This window comes from Nycticebus coucang, chromosome 19, assembly GCF_027406575.1.
Source record: "Nycticebus coucang isolate mNycCou1 chromosome 19, mNycCou1.pri, whole genome shotgun sequence".
Lineage (NCBI taxonomy): Eukaryota > Metazoa > Chordata > Mammalia > Primates > Lorisidae > Nycticebus > Nycticebus coucang.
The window spans coordinates 23,413,686-23,436,732 of NC_069798.1; the positions used below are offsets into that span (position 1 = coordinate 23,413,686).

A 23,047-nucleotide genomic window follows, 5' to 3' on the forward strand; every position below is an offset into this window, starting at 1 on the left:
ATAATTTTAGAAAGGTTTCAATTTGTCTCACATGATTTGTTTAGAAATGAAATAATGCTCTTTCATATAAATACTCGGCAGTATGTATATGATACGAAGCAAGCAACACATTCATTAATAAATCTACAAAAAATAGTTTGCATTGGCAATATATGCATTAATCTTTACAGATTAGATTTACTGTCAAATAATGGAGACAACAGAGCAAAGGTCTGTCATTCTTATGGGAACATGTTATGGGAACATGTAAGGGTCACTGTTTATAGATGAAAAATAATTTCAGGTTTACACTTAAATACCAAAATCAAACCAAACAAAAAGCAAACTAGTGAGGTGGTTTACACAGGATAACATACTGCATTCAAAACTGAAAGAAGCAAAACGTCCGCTTCTCACTCCTACAACAAAAATTAATCTCAGGCATACTGCAGGAAAATAAGGCAGATGTTAGTAGTACTGAATTTTCTTGAAACTGTAAGATGTTTATCAAAATGAAAATATACGAAATGCGGGTAGTTCCACATTGGAAAGAGAAAAATGTTTCCTCTATGATAAGACTCAGAAACGGCCCTCGTGTTTCCCCACCACTAAAACATTTTAAGTATTATTGGGTTAATGATCAACAAATGTTAACCTTCCCAGTGTGTTTCATCACTTAACAAATCCATATTGGTATGAGAGATAGAAAATGAACAGATACACAAATTAAGTACAAATATCTTAATTTTTAGAACATTTGATTTTTCGTTATTTTGAATGCCACGAAAAAAATTAACAGATAAATATTTTGGACATATTCCTAAGAAATAAATATGGAAAAATTCTGTTTGGAATCATAAGGAAGAGGCTATCTATTTTCTCAAAGTATAAGAACTTTAGTTTTTTTATGATTTGGCTTGTGGTCATTTGTATCATCAATATTGCCATAAAAAATGACATTTCGATATCAAACTTACAACCTGAGATAAACAACCATATTTCTGTTTCAGGTGAACAATCCAAGAGGCATATATTATCCAAACATCTCCCATACACAGATTTCTATTGTTCTTCATGTTAAAGATTCACTTTATAGATATATAATTTTTTAAGTTTGTAAAAATATCTGAAGACATTTTAAGGAATCATTTGTAATTGATAATTTTCAAAATAAGAATATTGTTTGGTTTGGCCATGGAAAACTTCAAGCAAATTTAAGATAAATGTACTTGATATCAGGTAGTATTATGAACTGTTTTCAGAGAAGTGCCATAGTATCAGTGCACTTAAATAACTGATAAAGTATTTTAAGATAATTCTTCTAAATTATACTTTTAATGAGGAAATTTTACTAACATCAGAGATGTAATTTCTTAAAAGTAAAAAAAAATGATGGTGGTCCCAGCCAAACTGCAACAAAAAAATAGCCGTGTGTTGTGGTGGGCACTTGTAGTCCCAGCTACGTGGGAGGCTGAGGCAACAGAATCGCCTAAGCCCAAGAGCTGGAGGTTGCTGTGAGCTGTGACAGCACAGCACTCTACCGAGAGTGATAAAGTGAGACTCTGTCTCTAAAAAGAAAAAACGTTCGAAAGAAACTGGTTGACATTTAAGGGTCCCTTTCCAAAGTGAAATTCTATGTCTCAGAATTAAAACTTGCTTTTATCTACTAACCATTTATCTTCATAAAAATAGAACATTTAATTTCATATCTAATAGTATAATTCATTTGTATATTACAAGTACTACTGGGTTTTCCATAGATCATTCTTTAAAAAAAAAAAAACAAAACTGGATTTTTTTAAATGAAGATATTTTGGCTCTTCTGAACTAGAAATAATAAAAGTGCTGTTCACTGTGAATTAAAAAAAAAAATACAGCATATAAACACACAGCCTTGAGAACAGTTTTGAGGCACAAAATCCCTGACACTTACACCAGAGGTACATGAAAGACATTTGAACATAAAGAGGTCATTTATATCATATCACATCACAACTTTTAGGGTTTTCTTGGTTAATACTCATGCAATATGCATAAACCATATGGTTGTGATTTATAGCAAAATCTGATGAGGTTGCAAGCAAGGAAAAAAATAGGGAATCCCGGTAAGAAAAAAAGCTGTTTAAGTCCTTTCTTTTTTCCCTTTAAAGCCCTAAGAAAGCTGTGACTTCTCCACATGAAAGGCTGAGGTCTAAAGCTCAGAACTAGTGTAACAGTTTACTGTATTAGTTGGCTGTCAATTACTGACAGATCCTTCATTTCACACAGGGGTTAACCTTTGTTTAGTGACAGTTTACAGTGGTTTTTTTTTCATGCAAATTAAAAAATGTCTATAAAATTCCAATAAAGGCATAATCAATCACATGCAAAACTGCAACATATCTTCTTTTTCAACAATTTAAACACCTTAATTTATATCACATATGTACAAAATATGTCTAAATGGAAATAAAAGCATTCTATTGGTTAAATTACAGATTTTAGTATAAAAAAGCTTCTCTTTATAGGGAGCTCTCCATTTCCAATCTTAAGCAATGGCTTTGGGTTTCTGCACTGCTTGCTGTGGGGGTGCGTCTCAAAGCAGAGAGGATGGATGGAAGAAGGTCGATTGTATCTAGTCCCACGCTGTAAACATTGAGGACTGCTGGCTCTTCTCCTTTTCAGAGAACAGGGCACTGTGACATAACCGATCACTGACCTCTGTTAGAGTGCACTCCGAGTTTATGATCCAGCACTGTGGTCTATCTTGCCATGAGAGTTACTTCTCTAATAGTCTTCGATTGGAGCCAACTCTGGCATGAGGTTTACAGATATATTTGTATACAACCTATCAACCAGTATGTTTGGCCTATATATCAAATTGTTCAACCCATCGATGTACTGACGCTCTTTAGAATACCTTAGTAATTTATACCTATAGTGTTAGAAGAAGAAAAAAAAGTTAACAAAAACATGTTCAAAAAGGAAAATTGAAGAGGAATATGCTCAAATCAGCTTCTAATTAATGAAAGCATTTAAAGCTCTTTACAATTTCTGGTTCACGTGCATTAACTGAAAATGTCTAAACCCTTATTCTGAATTAGCAATTTTACTAGCCAAGAATTACCACCTGAAAAACAAATGTATGCAATTAAGTTCACAGACTCCTCCTAGAGAAAGTGCTATGTACTTCATTGCTGCATATCACTATCACCTTTGAAATACTCCCCTGGGGAAGGTTTGCACCGACGCCAGGGCCTAGCTCACTCTTCAAGTCAATGTTAGAACTCCTTCCTTAGAATCAGTTGTAGTGCAGCATACAAAAACATGCAGTAAGGAAGCCGCTAAGCAAGACCCCCCCACACATCAACATGAACACAGCTGTGAGACGCTGCTATGTCAAGGTAGGAAACTTCAGTGAGTTTGTCCAGTGCTGCCAACGTGAGCACATGGGGACAAGTTTGTGAAATTGTCAGGCCTCATTCTATGACTACTTGCTTTCAAGAGTCGACTGGGAACTGGCATCAGTGCATAGCTTCCCAAGGTGAGTACTTCAAAAGTGACCATCGTGATATTTAGCAATGAGGTATGTAGCACATTTTCTATGATGAGTTCATGAACTCATGTCAGACATCATATGTGCATCTCTTCAAAACATGCACCCAAAAAAATGCTTTCCTTCCACAAAGAAGATTCCCTTCAGCAGATCTTTTTGGGTGTAATACACTTTTATCTTTCATATATTAAGTAGCTTTGAAGCCCTGGTATCTGAAGATGACATTAAACTCACCGTCCTAAAAACTGGACTTCACCTCGATGGTGGTGAGGAATAGACTTGTACTTTCCTAAGTCTCCCTCTGGTCTGGTTACATTATATCCGGCATAGTGAACTCTACAATACAACATACAGAAATGAAAATATAAAAGAAATAAAAGTTCACAGAAGAATAGATTATGTGGGTTCAATTTTAAAATGCAAAAGAATGCTCTAATCTCTATGCTGACAATAATTTCAGAAGACAGTTTTAATGAAAAAAAGAAGAAACACAAACAAGATTTAGGAACCTCAATAACTTCCCACCCCATCCTTTCTTAGAATAGATGAATACTAGGATTTACCAAAAAGTACTAAGATGTATAAATATTCTATTGTGAAGCAATTTGTACCTCAACGCACCTGTTCCAGAGGTCATCATCTTCTCCGCCCCATCCCCAGAAGGCGTTAGGAAAACCATTGATCCTTCTAAACTGTTCCACTGTTAGTCCACTCACACCACCAAAAAACTCTTTGTATGGAAGACTAAAAAAGAAAGCAGGATATGGCCTTCTAAGAACGAAATCCTCACAGTTTGCCCTGTGAAATCAAGGTCTCTTTCATGTACTTTGCAGAATATACCCTTATTTTCCATATAAACAATTATGTTGATTAAATAGTATTCTGGAAAATGAGAAGTATTCCAAAATATGCCAAGAAATAAAATATTTTTAAATTCTACTGAAACAAGTAGTAAAATGTGTTGTTACACACATAATAAAACACTTGTGGCTACTGAAATTTAATATCTGAAATATAAATAAAACTCAAAACAAGACGCAGTGATCAAAATTTATATATTTTACAACAAAAGTAAACTTAATTAAATGTATCACTAACTGTCAATGCATGCCAAAAGTTGCTGAACTAAAAACATTCTACAAACTAAATGTACTGATAAATTTATTTATAAATTTATTTTTATTATATAAAGCAGGACAAACATAAACTATAAAAGACAACTCTTAGAGGTTACCTTTGACATGACTAGCTATTCCTATTCCTAAAATCATTTTATCTGTTGGGATTCTCTATTCCTCAAATACTCATGGATATTTATATTTACTTTTAATGTACTAATATTTAGAAAACTAACTATATTTTAAATTTGGGTTTTATTTTCCTTACCCTTCCTTAACTCATAGTCCAAGGAATCTGTCAAACTATACAGTAGTTTCTAAACTATACTTTTAATTATCTGAGTTGCTAGTCTGGATACAGATTAGTTTTCTGTTGTTGAGGTAGCATTCCCAGACCTGTCATCCTGAATAAACTCTCATGTCCAGAAATCTTCCTGTCTCTATATCCTCCATCTTTCACCCCGGCCCCTCCTGAGACAGCAAGACCACCCTCTCCTCTCCAGGCTCCTCCAGTGTATATTTTTCTCTTCTTTATGGATTTTCTTAATGACATTTTCTTTTCTCTACTATACTTTATGGTAAGAATACACTATGTAATGCATATACAAAATACATGTTAATCAATTGTTTAAGTTATTAGTAAGGTTTCTGGTCAATAGTAGGCTATTCTAGTAGTTAAGTTTTGGGGGAATCAAGTTATAGCAGATTTTCGTCAATGCAGGAGGCTGGTACCCATAACATAACCCTGCACTGTTTATGGTCACCTGTATTTTGCTCATTAGAAAAATGATACTTTCGAGTATAAAAAATTAATTCAGAATGCTTAGTGTACATGCCTTTTATATTTTTTAGTATAAATCAGTTACTCTGCAGCTAATCTGACCCTAGAGAAGATTGACCAAAATCAAGTTTCCAGAAGGGCTAAGAACCAGATTGGGAATAGAACCTTGAGGGCTTTCTCCACGGTAACCCCAGACCTGGAGTACAGAAAAAGGCTTTTTTTTTTTTAAATTAAATCATAGCTGTGTATATTAATGCAATTATGGGGTACAATCTGCTGGTTTTATACACAATTTGAAATACTTTCTGGTTAACATAGCCGTCACCGCATTTTCTTAGTTATTGTGTTAAGATATTTATATTCTACACTTAGATTTAACATGTACCCTTGTAAAACGCACTTTCTAATGACAACAATGACCAGTAAAGGGGGGGAGCATTCTTTTCTTTTTTCCTGTCTTAATGCTAATTTCTCTGCTCCACATCCTTGAGACTTTTTGCCTCTCTCTACTCTACAAAGTAGTACCAGGCAAACCTGTGAGTCAATATCTTCCTGATCCAGGCAACAAACAGCAGCCTCCTTTCCTCTCCCCTTCCATTAGCCAGTGACAACTGGGATCACGTTCCCAGATTAACCTGCATCCTTTCATGTCAAAGTAAGTCACTAGCTCGGGCTGATGACTGTTTATATTTTAAGATACCTCTAGCTGGAGAATGAAAAGATTTATTATTATGACTGAGTAAGTGAAGAGTGACTGTGAACCATCACTGGAGGGAGGAAGGCAGGGGCAGCCAACAGGAGTCCCGCACCTACCACACCGCAGGCCTATCAATTATTCCAGTGAACAGGAAACCAACCCGCTGAGGTGCAACTACTAACCAAGTCCTATAAGTATGAGAACCCAAATTTAAACCTGCACGTGCCTGACTGCAGAAACCATGCTCTCTTTTCCACCACACTGCACTCAAACCTCTGTGTAAAGAAGTGACCGGAAGAATGAAAGGCCGTGCTGAGTCCCGGCTCTCTAGGAAGATGTGTTGCAGTTGAAGAAGATTCTTCAGACTCCTGAGCTCTCTCAGGTGTAGGCATGTAATACCACCACCATTTCAATGCTGTGATTGTGCTAGTGTACCGTATGATATCGGGGATGGTGCCCACTACTTACATGTACATGTATTTATCCAGCTTTGCTGCAAAATGACGTGGCATTTCTCCACATCCATAATAGTTGCGGTCATTTTCAGGCAGATGATCCACATCATGGAAGATGACGCAGTCCCAGACACTGTCTTTCATGGCCTCTTTGAAACCCACATTGAAGAGCATCGCACGGTTAAAAGGCTGTGTGCCAGTCTTCACAGAGCAAACCCAGACAGAAAGGTACAAATGTGTTCATGCTTTGTCATCTGACTTTTCTAATATGTTCCATCATGGTCAAATAATAACAATATTATACCCAAATCAAACAGGTAAGTAATAAACATGCTTTAGGATTTTCCAATATACTATTTAAATTTATTTACTGTATTATTTTATACTTTAGTAACAGAGAAGAGAGAAATAACCATATTTCTGTTATTATCTGTGGGTGGAAAAGTAGATATACTTAAAGGAAGAGTCATAATATCTTGATGTGCTTGCATTGCTAGAAATAATGATTTGATAAACTCAAAACTAACTTTTAATTGTTTACTACAAGAGGTTTAGGAATTAAGAAAATGACTGCAAAGGATGGGCAGAGGAGACCAGAGACTGGACAGATGTGGATCAACAGAAGCATGGACCCATTCAGACTATGACCGCAATACTAGGTTTCTCCAGCTGGTTGTTAGAGCCACAGCCACGGTCTGGGCCTTAAAAATAATCAAAAGGCATTGTTAAAGTTCCATCTCTCCACGAATATGACTGGCTCAGAGGAGGCACAGCTGCCCCATCAGTAAGAGTTGATGCTGGGAGTCAGAAACAGTTACAATTAAAGAGCCAGATAGGCTTAGCACCCATAGCACAGTGGTTACAGTGCCAGCCATAAACACCTAGGCTGGCAGGTTCGAACCTGGTCCGGCCAGCTAAACAACAATGACAATTGCTTGCAACAAAAAAAATAGCTGGTGTCGTGACAGGCGCCTATTGTCCCAGGTACTTGGGAGACTGAGGCAAGAGAATTGCTTAAGCCCAAGAGTTTGAGATCGCTGTGAGCTGTGACGCCCCGGCACTTTACCATGGGCAGCATAGTGAGACTTTGTTCAAGAAAAAAAAATAAATAAATAAAAAATAAAGAGCCAGACAGATGAGATTAGCAAGAATGCCTTATCTTGCCTCTTGCCAAGGTGAGAGAGTATCCTCTTTCTCCCATTTCTCAGTATGGCATGGCCAGGTCGCCCCCACAAATTTCCACGTGTCTAATCACTCCTCGAGGAATTTGTGTGCATGGCCTAAATAGGGTCTGCAGCTGGTTTCCTGCCTTCAAACTGGGTCCCTCTGTTCCTTGTTTTGTGTTAGATACTTAAATAACTTAGAATGGGATAAGTAAGAAGTGAATCAGTTTGATTCAAGTAGCTACCCTATTTCCCCGAAAATAAGACAACAGTGTCTTATTTTAAGGTGTGCTCCCAAAGATGTGCTAGGTCTTATTTTCAGGGGACGTCTCATCTTTCCTGTAAGTAGGTCTTATTTTCGGAGGATGTCTTATTTTCGGGGAAACGGGGTAGTTTAAGACATAGTTTAACTGGGGAATGCAAGCTCAGCAAGAATTAAGATGTAAGAATTTGGCCTTCTCCTACTAGATGTATGAAATAAATACATAGCTAGTGGAGTCAGGGTCTTCACTGAATCCTCACAACTAGAGGCAAAGATCCCTTGGCCCGCACTGTTTTTAAACTTGAATCTGTGTCTGTCTTTTCCTTTTCCTTTATTCTTCCTTCTCTGCCATGCACTGGAAGGACCACAGTGAAGATTGGGGCTGGTTCCCAACAATTATCTCATCTACTGGTACATCATCATATTTATATAATAATATATTTCTGTTCTACTCCAAATGTATCAGGATATGTATTATTTGAAAAAATAATACAGAAAAAATAAACTCATTAAAAATAATATAGGCGTTATTTTTAGTGGTGCTTTCCATATGCCATCGAGACTAAGAGAAGCAGAAAACTCAAAGGTAACTCAACATAACAAAGCCAGGGAGATCTAACTTGATATTCTTAATGCTTGTAATAAAGAGCATATCAGGGGAAAAAAACAAAGGGAAATTATTATATAAAACCCAGCTTAATTTATTATAACCATTGACATTAGGGAAAAAACATCAAAGTGCAAGGGCAACAAGGTGTTTCTATTATTCTTGCATATGAGGAAGACCAAGGTCATGTTAAGAGACAAAAACAAAAACCCAACCTAACTTGTTACACAGAGCCCAACTTCCTATATTACAACCATTTCCTTTATTTACTAGTGAAACTATAGTAAGGTGAGCTGGCAATAAACAAGTTTCATTCTTTATCTAAAGAAAATTAAAGAGAATTTATTGATGTCTTAGCAACATTTCTCAAAATCATTCCCAAAGTTTTAAACAAGAAAGGATTATGACAGAAGTGAATGAGACACATGGCCACAGACATCACCAGAGGGCTTCCTCGAAAGTAAAAAATTACTAAGTTTTAGTCCTGGGTCTTGTACTAACTTAAGGTAATAAAAATCAGTTTACTTTTTTTTGAGACAGAGTCTCAAGCTGTCACCCTCGGTAGAGTGCCGTAGCATCACAGCTCACAGCAACAGCAAACTCTTGGGTTCAAGCGATACTCCTGCCTCAGCCTCCCAAGTAGCTGGGATCTCAGGCACCAGCCACAACGTCCGGCTATTTTTTTCTTTCTTGTTGGAGTTGTCATTGTTTTAGCTGGCTTGGGCCACATTCAAACTGGCCAGCCTCAGTTTACATGGCCGCTGCCCTACCCACTGAGCTATAGGCGCTGCCTACTTTTTTTTTGAGAAAATTTTTCTATTTTATTTTTATTAAGTCAAATTCACATTGATCATGAATACATTCATGCATATGTAGGGTACAATGTGCTGGTGCTGATTCTTTTTTTATTTTTATAATACAATCTGAATTTTTTCTATTTTTAGGAGAGATGGAGGTCTCACTCTTGCTCAGGCTGGTCTTGAACTCCTGATCCCCCAAAATTCTCCCTCCTTGACCTCCCACTTTACTTTTTACAACCTCTTTTCTTTCACCAATGAAATGGAAATAAAAAAGAAAAGATGGTTATTACTGATACAACATCAGAAGTTTTAAGAAACTACTTTCCTTTAAGGTTTTAAAAATGGTTTTTATTAAATATGGACATAATACTCATGGGCTTATAATAAAAATAAGTTCCGTGTCTAACCCATCTCATCCTCCAAGAGCAATACATTTCAACTCCTCCAGATGTTTATTCTGGTATTTGTCTCTGTATTCTGGGGTAATGACAGTTCTGATATTTCTTGCTTCTTTGACTGTCAACTCTTTAACTTCTTATCATAGTAGTGGAGAAATTAACTCACCATATCCACTGCCCTTATCTTCATTCTCACAAGATAGTTATAATTCTTGATTAAATCAATAGAATTCACATGATTCAGACTACACAAATAATTCTTCAGTGCTGAGTGAACTGATTCTGTTTTCCTTCTCAAACTAGGATTAGTCATAGTTTTCTATATAACTATTACTACTTTGTACAAAAGGCCCAAGAGATATGCCCTATACCTACTAATAACTGATGTAATCATCCAAGCACATCAATCATCTGTCAATTCTTTTTCCATCTCCCAAGCCCACCTTCCAGACCATGAGTGGCTATCACTGGGGCCTGTCATTTCCTAAATCCCCCGTCTCCAACTGGACTTGCTCAATCTTCTGAGGCACACATCCTTCAGGAGCTTCCTAAGAAAGGAATATTTCTTTTCCTAGAAAATAAGCTCTCAGTCAATGAATGATTGAAAATGCCACTAGTTTACCCTCACACTTGACTGACATTTTGCCTGAATAAAAAATTCTAGGTTGAAAATAACTTTTCCCTAGAAATTTAAAAGCATGCCTCCATAATCTTCTAGCTGTCAGCATTACTGAGAACATTCCTACCTTTCTGATTCATAATCATTTGTCATTTTTCTGGAAGAACATTTATTTTTTTTTTGAGACACAGTCTCACTCTGTCACCTTTGGTAGAATGTCATGGCATCATCGCTCACAGCAACCTTAAAATCCTGAGCTCAAGTGATCCTCCTGCCTCAGCCTCCCAAGTAGTGGGACTACAAGCATCCTCTACAATGCCCACCTAGGTTTTCTATTTTCTACTTTTAGTAGAGACAGGGTCTCGATCTTGCTCAGGCTGGCCCACATTAAAACAACAAAAAAGGCACATTTCTCTTCCTCCAGTATTCTATTTGTCCACAGCTCAGGAACCAGCAATGCCCTTCCTTGTTAAGGACAAAAGTCCTGGCATCATGTTTGACTATTCTCCATCACTCACACTACACACTCAATTCATCAGCAAATACCACTTTTAAACCCAACATAGTACAAACCCAACCACTCCTCACCACTCTTTCATGACTACAGGAGCCCACGTTGTCATCAAATGCTCCCTAGACAGCCACCAAAGCCTTCTAATGGCCCCTTGTTTCAGCCTGAACATTACAGCTTATGCTCAACAACGCAGCCAGAGTCATTCTGTAAACATAGTTAGACCAACTTATCCCTCTACTTAAATCCTCCAGTGTCTTTCTGACCTCACCTGGAACACTGCAAGTATTCACCTGAACTATTAGACCTCATTATTTGCTTTTGATCTCCTCGCCAGCATGCTCTTCCCCTGGCAACTCTGGTAATAGTGACCTCTCTGCTCAAACACATCAAGCAACCCCTTGCCCGGCCTGGAGTGACTCCCCCACATCAGCACTGTGCTCCTTCATCTCTTTGGCAAGGCCTTCCCCAAATACTCTGTGTAAAAGAGCATCCTTGCCTGCCCTGACTACTATCTGCCCTGAGCCTCCACCTGACATAGCACACAATTACTTACCACCTGTCTTTCTGCACAAGCACAGGAAGGAGCCTTTTCTTGTCTGTTCATTGCCACATCCCCTTTGTTGAAAAGAATGGAAGTGGGTGGCGGGGAGGTGATAAAGGGAGGGAGCAGGGAGCTGGCCTTTTCCTTCAAAGACCTCCAATGTCAGATGGGTTGTCTTTTTCCTGAGGCTCATCTATTTCTTAATAAAGACATCACTTATGTCCTGCCGTTCATTAGAGGGGTAAGGGGATTCATGCATGGCTGCTGGCTTCAAAAAGCCAGACAGGGAAAAGGCCAGAGGGTCCCCAACCTCCACAAGCAGACTCCCTGTCTTTAAGCCCCAAAAGGTAGCTGTGTCAATGCAGTCAGGAGCTTCTCAAGTACAATTTTTCCAGAGGATAAACTTTTCACTTCTATAAGATATAACAGAGTAATCCCCTGCAACACAAGCAAAGATGAGCAACTGGGGATTTGACTGTTTGGTAGTGAAACTTCTAACAACCTCCTTACTTTACCCCAGTGCTTCAATCTACTTTGTGACATCTTTCAAGTGCCGAGATTCTCAGAGGTCTGCCCAGAAAACTGACGCCATTCTTGTCACAACTATCTGCCACAAACACGTAGGTTTGGACATTCTCTGCTCTGCTAGGCAGCTGTCAGCACTCCACCTGCCTCCTGACAGCCAGAAATGTGTTGAAATCTCTCTCCTACTACCCTTTCTTTGTCCTTGTCATTGATAACTTTTTCAAAGTTCTTTCTCTTTCACTCTCACTTTAGGAGTTTGGAAAGGAGAAGAGGTAACCCCGTGTTCCACTTTGATATTTAACCAGGATTTCTGAGCTGCTCTTCTGCTAGGCACCCATCCAGCAGAAAAATTACTCTCTACTTCACATGTGGTGAAAATGGATGTTTCTAGCTTAAACCCACATGCTATCAATTACATGGTCCTGAGTCAGTATTGATTAAGGCTGAGACTCAGACTTAAGACATTTGGAAAGAAAAATGTGGATCTTAGTTGCTTTGCAAAGATTTCTTCATCACACCACACAAAATAATTCATCAGTGGAGAATATGCCTTTAAAATCCCAGAAACACAGTGGCTTACCCCTGTGTCTAGCAGGGAGGCCGAGATGGGTAGACCACTTGAGCTCAGGAATTAGAGACCAACCTGAGCAAAAGCAAGACCCGGTCTCTACTAAAAACAGAAAAAAAAGTAGAAAAACTAACCAGGTGTGGTGGCAGGTGCCCGTAGTCCCAGCTACTCAGGAGGCTGAAGCAAGAGAATCACTAAGCCCAAGAATTTGAACTTGCTTTGAGCTACAATGATGCCACAGCACTCTACCCAGGGTGACTGAGTGAAATTATGTCTCAAAAAACAAACAAAAAAAAACCCACACAGAGACAGGTATCTCCTTTCCCAATACATTATGGGAAACTGATTATTTAAAAAAAGGAAACCAGCAATTGAAAAAGCAGATTTAGAAATCTACAACTGCTGTTATCATAAAAGTGGCTAAAAATTTTGATTTGTTATTAGGTAAAAAAAAAAGTCTGTTTTCATTGTATAGATTATTACATTAAAAAGAACATATGCACTATATACATCATAATATGCATAAGGCAGAAAAAGCAGAGGCAAAAAGCTAAGAGAAATTTAAAAAAAGGGCTAGAATAAACCACAGGAGTTGGAGAAACTATAATCATCTTAAGAATATTTAGATGAATATTCACTATGAATATTTCTATCAAATAAACGTATAAATATAAGCCAGGTCACTTTGTGTATTATTTATATTATTACGTATCTATTGACAAACAAGGAAATAAACCTGGCATACTTTTTGGGAGGAAAGTGACAAGCAGATTGAATAGAACAGAATAATTACATTAATATAAAATGACTATGCACCACACGCACTGTATGAGAAATACAAGGTGACAATACCAAGCAACAGTGGTATAAGTGGAGATTTGGTCTTCAAGTGTTATCACACTGTTTTGGTTTCTGAAGTCTCACTTTATCCATGTTTAAAAAGAATGCAGAAAAGGTTCTTTGTATTTACACTTGACACAGCCTTTATATACAGACTATAAAAAGTGAGGGTCATTTCAACTCTATTTGAATTAGACTATATTGAAGAATTATGATTTACTCAGCTTTGGTAATATCTATTCAGAAACAAGTGATCTTCTTTCTTCTTTGCCTATACTTGTGAATAATACTCTCTTCCTGGTTATCTCTATTTCTGAAAGAATCACAGAATCTCAGATTTGAGAGAGTACTGGGCCATCCCATGGTTTCGTGCTTTGTTTCTGGAACCTGTCAGTTCAAACTGAGCCTCGTCTATATTCTGGAGAGGCTGGTGTTTCATTACTAATGTCAGCAAAATACATGTGGCTACAGCAAAAACAAAGTTCCTCTATTAAGAGAGATGACTTTGAAAATGAAAACAGGATAGCCGATGTTCAGTGTCCACTAATTTACCTGGCTCCCATTCAGGTGCCTCTGATTATCTAATGAAGCTGACCCAACATTGACTCTCAGGCTAGCCGAGCCAGCAAAGAAATCTGCAATCAAGAACCACCCATGCTTTGCTGTTGTGTTAAAAAAACAAAAATAAAACCACAAAACTTACCCTTCACTTTCTGTACTTAAATTCATGGGTCATAAACTGAAATGCTCTTTCAAAATTAAACACTGTGAACAGAACTGAGATAATTCCAGGGTGCTTCAGTATAATTTAGAATAAGACTTTGAGTTGCACTCCAAAGTGCACCAGTTATTGAGTCCAGATGGCAGAATGTGAGCCTAAATGCTCCCAAATACCCTGAATTAACAAAATAACCAGTTTCTCAATTAGATGAAACTTTATAGAGGTTTTCAGAAATAAAGATCATAAGCCTAACAAAAGCATAAAAGAGCAATACTATAAGCCAATGGAATATTTAATTCTATATGGTAAAATCAGTTATATAGTTATTTTTAAAAATCATACTTTGACAATCCAATGTTTAGAATGTAATTTAAATACATCAAGCCTATCTTACTAAAGTTAAGCATAGTTGCATCAACTCATTTGACAAAATTACAATTAGCACAAGAAAATAACAATTATTACAAGAAAAAAATGCAAACTCAATCTAAAATGTAATTTTATACAACCATAAACCAAGGATTTGAGTTACCTGATTAATCTTAAGTTAAATATTTTTAATCAAACCACATCTAAGAGTTTGAATCCTAGTATACTTGGTGACTATTTTGAAAAATATCCTCACCTGTTCAATGACATAAAAGGCAAATTCCAGCCGCTGTTTCTGAAGCATTGGAATCAGGTGCAAGAAAAAAATTGGAAGATGTTCATGGCGATTACGGAAAGGAATGAGAACTGCCACCTTTAAAAGAAAATAGTCATACATGTAAATAAAAGCAGTGGCAAATCCTAGAGGTAAAGATAAAGACTGATGCTTGAAAACTTCTTATGGCTTTAAAGCCACACCCTCATGAGTTTCTCACCAGAGATATCACAGAGAGCAGACACAGACATGGCCCTTGCCTCTATGCTGCTTGTGGTCTTGAGAAGCAGGGATCTGAAGGCCCTTCTAAGACTGTGGCTTTAACTTATGCACACCATGGGAAATTGTTTAAAAGAGAGACAAGTCAAATTTGGCAACTGCAAAGACTACTTTGGCGGCAGTATGTAGAGTAAATGGAGAGAACATTGAAGCCACCATGGCAACGCTAACCCCACAACCAAGAGGCCACTCCTATCCCAAGTAATGGCTCCCAAGGGGCTGGGAATTCCCTGCTGATGGGCTTTAGACCCAATGGGTGGTATATTCAAGGAGTTCCCAAATCAACCCACTGCCAAACCAGCTCAGGGGCCCCAGCTTTACTCTTAGGATTGGGACTGCTATGAGAAGAGGAAGGCGTCGACAGTGAGTACATACCCTACCACTGGCCTCATCTGAAGGGTGTCAGTGTGAGACTTTCTAGCCTGCTCTTCCTGGTTTTGCATTTGGCCACAAGCCGGCTGCCTATGACATAATATAAATGGACCGTAAAAGCAGTTAAGGCAAATTATAGACATTTAAGGGAAGAAGTTATTAAATGGCTCCAGAGTTCATATTAAAAATAGTCCGTATTAATTAAATATAACTAGGCCAAGTGATGAGTTGAACATTTAAGGATAAACAGAGGTAAATCTGCAATCAAGAATTACCCATGCTTTGCTGTAAAGCATAACCCCTACTATAGTAATTTTTTCACCGAAGTAAGAGGGTTTTCAAAAAATTTGTACAGAGGTAAAGCATAACCCCTACTACAGTAATTTTTTCACTGAAGAGGTTTGTTTTTTTTTTTAATTTTAGTCTTATAAAGAAACTGAAAATGAGGGGTATTTGCGAAACTTGGTAAATGTAGAATGTAAATGTCTTGGCACAGTAACTGAGATAATGCCAGGAAGGCTATGTTAACCATTGTGATGAAAATGTGTCAGATGGTCTATGAATCGAGGGTATGATGCCCCATGATCACATCAATGTACACAGCTATGATTTAATAAAAAAAAAAAAAAAGAAACTGAAAATGATATAAAAGAAAGAAATGACCAGTGACTTGGCAAATTCGAATAAGCTAAACTGACATTTTAACAGCAAATAAATGTCCAATTTTAATGAGGTAGTTATCAAAGACTGAATGACATGCCTAAAACCAAGGTATTTATTAAAACTAAACAATATCTTTCAAAATCCATCTGGCATGTCCCTTCTTATACCTGTGCAACAGCCACATTCTTAATAGTTTATAATTTAATGTCCAGAAAAAGAAGATCTCTGTGTTCTGTGATTTTTTATTCTGAGGTTTAATGGCCTTTGTTTCAGGACATTCTTACTTCTATCTGCCCTAATTTGCTGCTTGAGCCACTTCCCTGTTGCTACATCTCCAGAGGAGACCAAGAACATCTGGTCATTATCTTCTGAGGAAACAACACTTCGTCCTCCTGAATCTCTCCTTACCTTCTTGCTTGAGCAAAATTATCCCATTCAGTTTGCTCCCACAAAATCACTAATCTTAATGAATGTATACACCCTTTTTCTTCACTTATTTCCTCTAATGCACACTATGAGAAAACCATCAAGAAAGATGTTTACCACATCAATTTCTCTCACCATGTTTCTGTCCTGTTTTCAAACTTGAAGTATACTACCAGCTACAGTATCTCCAAATGCCACAGCTTCAGACTTGGTTACTGTAAGGTGAATCTAGCTATTCAACACTAAGTGGAAGCCACCAAGGAGCAATTCTCAGCCAGGAAGCACTTGATAAAACAATGCAAGACCTCCTCCACCAACCAACGGAATCAGAATGTCTGAGGACTGAGTCAAGAATCTGCACTTTCACCAAACACCCCAGGTAGTTTTAAAAAAGGTGGCTAAGACCCATCTTTGAGGAACCTTGGACTAGAAATGGAACTCCAGGCCTCTCAGTAGGTAACAGCATTAAGCAGCTGTCTGGTTTTTAAGCCTGGAGGTTAGACAGAAATTATTCAAGCTTTCTGCCACCTGAACTCTGAATGGAAAGGCAATGCCATAGGTAAACACTTCACTTTTAATTACCTGAAAAGCATCATCATCTTCCTCTTCCAACCTCCCTTCTAGAAAAAAGGTCGCCTCTATAAGGTGTCCACCCTGTGCTAGAATCTTCCCCTCAAATCTGCAGCATTCAAGAATACCTAGAACTGCTAGAAACACTAGTTTTGAAAGACATCAGTTCTAATTAATTGGACAGCAATTTTGTTGGTTGGTATTTTTTTTTAAGTAAAACAAAGAAAGAGGCCAGGCACGGTGACTCACGCCTGTAATCCCAGCACTCTGGGAGGCCAAGGGGAAGGGATCGCTTGAGCCCAAGAGTTTGAGACAAGACTGAGCAAGAGTGAGACCCTATCTCCACAAAATACAGAAAAATTAGTCAGGCCTGGTGGCAAGTGCCTGTAGTCCCAGTTACTTGGCAGGATGAAGCAGGAGGATTGCTTGAGCCCAGGAGTTAGAGGTTGCTGTGAGCTATGACACCGTGGCACTCTATCCTGGGCATCAGAAAGTTAAGGAACCTCAAATATTAAGAACCAAGTGGATGGCACATGTTTAACTAAATCTAGTTATTTCTTCTTTCTGTCTCTGAACTCTAGTAAACAGGCAGGGAGCAGAAGGGTGAGAATTTATGTATTAAATATTTAGTAAATTTATAGTTACATAATATTTATATGAGTATAGCTCACCTCCAAATAATCTCCAAAATTCATACCTTCAGTTGCATAGCTCAGAACTATGGGACTGTATTCTGAGAAGGGTTTGCTAAAAGCTGGAATAAAAGTAGCATTATCATACAGGTCCTGAATGAAATAATTTTTAGATCCTAAAATTAGTTTGCTCCCAGGAACTCCTTTCAATAAGGTTATCTACTGATTCAAGTGGAGTTTACAGTCTACTAATATCCGTAAGAACTACAAGTGTGATATTATGTATCTGTCTCCTGGAAAATGAGAAGAAAACTAGAAAATTTAAAATGCATCTGGTACAAACCACTGAGAAAAGGACACATATGCCTAATTTTTCCTACCCTAAATTATTCTACTACTATGCAGCCCATACACACCTGAGGGCACACTGTATCCTACATCCCAGAGACATGTGAGCATCGACTGTCATGCTCCCTCACAGCCTTTGTGGCTGGGCATGCTGTTTCTTCCTTTAGCATTCAGTATATGCACTCATCACCCAAGGGCTGAAAAAGAATTTATTTGTCCAGGCCATTGTTGAAAAGTGAAATAAATATGTGTAAACTGGGCCATATTTCACTCAGATACAAATGTAAGGAAAATCAATCAAGAGGGGCGGCGCCTGTGGCTCAAAGGAGTAGGGCACCGGCCCCATATGCTGGAGGTGGTGGGTTCAAACTCAGCCCCAGCCAGAAACTGCAAAAGAAAAGAAAGAAATATAAAGAGATTCATCTATTAAATGAATCTAATATGGGAAATAGATAAAGCAACTGTGAAATAGAACATTTTGCTAAAATTGGTACTAGAATCCAAGTAAAGCTATTTGAGTAGCTTTACAACTTGTTTAAGGCAATAACAAAGCTGACCATCTATTTAATCATTTGTATCAAGGCCAGAAAGGCATTATTTCTCTTGTAAAGTCAATTTAATAAAATTGTGTTTAGTGCTTACCTTACACAAGAAAACACGCTCTGTGTTAGGGATGCAGATATAAATAACATATGCCCAAACACAGAGTTCAAGGTCAAGGACGTCAGATGTCAGAGGTTCTTTCTCAAGAGTTTAACAACATACACTTCCTTCTCCTACCACTGATTTTTTTTTTGGTACTAAAATATAAATATTCTAGAAGAATACTAATATTTTAAAACAGAAATTAAAAACTATTTCTAGGAAGTAAAACTCAACAAAAATCAAGCGGGAGGAGGGAGGAGGAAGGGATGGGTAAATTCGCACCTAATGGATACAGTGCAACTATCTGGGTGAAGGCACACTTGTAACTTTGACTCAGTCTGTACAAAAATAAATTTTGTAATCAAAACGTGTGACCCACTAATGTTCTGGAATTAAAAAAAAAATGATTTCCAGATGAAGGTTACATCACAAACCTTTAGAAAATAACATTTGATTTAATCAATTGTAGTTTTCATTTGAATTACATAAATGCTACTTCTTATGCAAACATAACAATATTGCGTGAATACACACTAGTTAACCAATTTCATAGTATTGAGAGCAACTCTGGTCTAGATCATGGCTTCCCATTTTCTTAAAGCAGCAGAGGCAGACTCATCCCATTACCATTTTTCGATTAAAACACTAAACAGAATTCTGACATATCAAAAAGTTCCAAAGCTTATGCTCAGCCTTCTGAAACAGAGATGAAGAGCTCGAAGTCCTTCCTTTAAAGCCCTGCAGTGACCTCTGAGTATCCTTTTGAGAATTCTTGAACTTTTAGAATTTCCTAATTCTGAGAAACAGCTTAAAAACCCCAATGTTAGATCCAACTGAAAAATCGGGTTATGAAATCCTCCCATTGAGTTCTCACAGTTCCAGAAATTGGTGGCCCCAAAGGTGTCGGTAATAATGAGGGACCACTGCAGGAGGCAGAGAAACCACAGCCTCTCTCCAAATAGAACAGAACAACCACGAAACTGTTTTCCAAGCCAAATTCAAGTCACATAGTTATTACCAGGAACTCCAAGAGACCGAACACATGAGCATGTATTCTTTATATGCACACGTACATTTACGTCTCCAAAATAACACTATTTAATCACATCTGAACTGTAAACACTATGCATTAAATACAGAAATGTGGATGTTTCAGTTGTACCAAAACTTAAAGACATTTGACTCTATTTTGAATCAAGCATATTTTTTCTCAAATGCATAGTAATAGTCAAATTACTTATGAAAATGATTTATCTAGCAGTCAGGTGTAGTGGCTCATGCCTGTAATCCTAGCACTTTGGGAGGCTGAGGTGGGTAGAATGCTTGAGCTCAGGAGTCCAAGATCAGCCTGAGCAACAGTGAGACCCTGTCTCTACTAAAAATAACTTTGACTCAATCTGTACAAAAATAGCCAGGCGTTGTGGCAGGCACCTGTAATCCCAGCTACTTGGGAGGCTGAGGCAAGAGAATTTCTTGTGCCCAAGAGTTTGAGGCTGCTGTGAGCTGTAACGCCACGGTACAAAGTCAGACTCTAGCTCAAAAAAAAAATAAAAGAAGAAGAAGAAGAAAAGAAAGAAAGAAAGAAAGAAAATAATTTATCTCACCTTCCATTTGGGTTTACAGTCCTTAGGTCTCCAGTGACCTCCTGGCTCAATATCTAAATCCTTGGAGAAGAGTTGATGAATTTCATCAAAACTGACTTCACTTACATTGACATTGAGGAATCCACCTGGAAGTCAGAAACATGAAGAACTGTTGTAATATATTCTACCTCAAAGATCCAAGTAGGACAAATAATCAGTAGGGTGATGACACAACAGAGCTGCCATGACAGTACAGTTTATTTCTATTACACATATTACCACACAATTATTAATAACGCGCCCCCTTTTACTTTTGATGATAATCCATACGGTTATGTTTGGCAAATCAGCCAAAAAAAAAATCACTTTTTTGCAGTTGAGTAATATACTGAAAATGTTATGCATGCCATTATAACTTAGCATATCACTGTAATCGAGCAAGTATTCAAGTACAGTAGAACCTTCAAACTCTTGACCACCCCAGGGGACTAGAAGAAACTAGTCAACATAGGTAGATGGTCAACATAAGGAACTAGACCAACCACACTGATACATACATATGGTGCATGACCATTCTAAAAAAATTAGGTCAACTTAAGGAGGTGGTCGATGTAGGGAGGTGGTTAGCTATGAAGGTTCACTGTATTTTAAAACTATTTCCAATATAGGAGACTGATGTCTTAAAATTTAAAATACTTAAAAATTAAATAAGCAGTTAGATTGACTGGGAGCTTCAATCCCAGCTTCTGCCTACAGTGGAAATTATTTAACCTCTCTGCCTCAGCTTCCTCCTTTATAAGAGAGGACAGTGACGCCTGCCTCTGAAGGTGGTTGTACACTGTAGACAAAATAGTCTGTGCGAAGGATCAAATACAGTGCCAGGCTTGAGGTACACCCTGGAAGTGCTCCCTGCTGTTACTGGTACCCACTGACATTTCTTAATGCATACCAACTGAGGAGGAGGGCAGGGACTGACCCACTGCCTGTTTGTTTTTTACATGTTCTGTTGTCCCCCTTAAACAAGTGTACCAAATACCCTCCAGTGGGGTCAGTCACTTGTTATGCAACAGTACAAGAGGAAACATGCAAACACAAACAACGCACTGATTTTGAGCACCTACCATGTATCAAGCTCCTTGGTATACAAAACTGAAAAACCACAGACTTCTAAAATGTTCTAGACCTCCTAGGCACTCACCATCCAAGTTAAGAAATATTCCACATTATCAGAGATATCTTTACTAACAGTTTTTCTAATGTGTATCACTGAATGGAAAACCACTTCCACTAAAATGATCAAAAACAGAACCAAGAATCAGGAAGCTGGGTGGTGCCAGTGGCTCAAAGGAGTAGGGCGCCAGCCCCATATACCGGAGGTGGAGGGTTCAAAACCAGCCCTGGACAAAAACTGCAAAAAAAAAAAAAAAGAAAGAATCAGCGGGAAGCCTCAGGACCTTCCTCTGAGAGCTGAACAGCTGTGGCACAGGTAGCATCCCTTCAATGCAAGGCTGTCCACAATGTTTCAGCGCCACTGTGAATGGTGTATGACATGCTAGTAGAATGAAACTGTGATTATCTTTTAGCAGTTTTAATGTCATCTGTTAACTTCCAAATAGGTACAAATTGCTCTGGAAGGTTCCCCCAGCCAGACTGTCCTCTCTGAGCACCTCCTCTCATAAAATGCAAACCAACAAATGTTGAGGTTTTTCCATTTCAAGCCTTCTCAACCTCTTGTGGCCACAACTTCACATAAAAAAAAGTTCCTCTCGACAGAGCCCCCGCTTCCTCCTGCTATCCTGTATTCTACAAGGTCTTCACAATGGCCTCTCTGCCCATGCCCACCTCATCCTAACCAGGATGGACCCTCAGTATCCTCTACTCAGCACTGAGGAATGCTAGAGAGAAATATTTTAAATGCAAATGCCTACATTTCCCAGAACAAGATAGGAAAAAAATTGTAATCTTCTAATGCCTGCCTGTTCTACTGACAAAATCTATGGTCTTTTATAACCAAACACCCACCCTTTTGTGTGACAAGATATGCAAACTAGCTAATCTTGGAAAGGTCAGATTTACTTGGAAAGAAAAACCTATGAACTTGCAGAGAAAGGGGTAAGTCAAATGTAAGACTGATTAGTCAACATAAGTAAGACTATCCTGACTCAGCTGACAAAAACAGAATCTCGCACTGTAATCAAATAAATTTCACACAAATCTGAGGCATTTGACAGTATGCATGATTGCTGAAATGATAGTAATTAGGCTAAATAATAAGCAGTTCACATACGTAACTGAGTTGGTATTCTTTATGCACTGTTAAATCCCATTTTTTGTCTTTTTTTCCAGCTTTATTGCTTCAACAGCTGTAATCATCCTTATTGGCAGCAGTTTTCTCCAGCGTCATCTGCAGTTTAATTTCCATTTCCAAAAAAGATGTGCTAGCAAACAGGCCTTACATCTTTCTCCTCTATCAATAGAGAGGGTTCCTATGTCTTTCACTGTCCCCCACGACTGATGCATCTGAAACCCAGTCTTCTCCTGACTGTATCCCCCCATCCATGCCCCTCTGAGTCCCTTAGCAGCTTTACCAGATGACCGACTACCGCTCTTTGCTCTAAAATCCTACTATGTTGCTGGCTGAAGGCCAAAGATAACCAGTGGCATGACACCATCCTACCAGTGGTAATACCAACATCAGTATTGCTGAGGGCAGGGGGAGGGGTCCAGGAAAGGCACTGCCCGTGGGAACAGTGAAAGGTGTGA

At 38.2% G+C, this 23,047-nt stretch overlaps 1 protein-coding gene across 2 annotated transcripts in view; it reads right to left on the reverse strand.

Moving 5' to 3' along the window:
• Positions 1 to 1,790: 1,790 nt before the first annotated feature.
• B4GALT6 (beta-1,4-galactosyltransferase 6) overlaps positions 1,791 to 23,047 on the reverse strand; it is a 63,606-nt gene continuing 42,349 nt past the window's right edge. Inside the window, exons 4-9 of one of the 2 annotated variants that reach the window (XM_053571126.1) lie at positions 20,306 to 20,430; positions 14,749 to 14,865; positions 6,579 to 6,766; positions 4,136 to 4,258; positions 3,749 to 3,850; positions 1,791 to 2,893 (exon numbers count right to left, since the gene is read on the reverse strand). In XM_053571126.1, the coding sequence (XP_053427101.1) occupies positions 2,746 to 2,893; positions 3,749 to 3,850; positions 4,136 to 4,258; positions 6,579 to 6,766; positions 14,749 to 14,865; positions 20,306 to 20,430 (803 nt within the window). In that variant the 3' untranslated portion in view covers positions 1,791 to 2,745. Of the gene's footprint in view, positions 2,894 to 3,748; positions 3,851 to 4,125; positions 4,259 to 6,578; positions 6,767 to 14,748; positions 14,866 to 20,305; positions 20,431 to 23,047 lie in introns of both variants that reach the window. The other variant, XR_008375927.1, reaches the window with a different exon arrangement.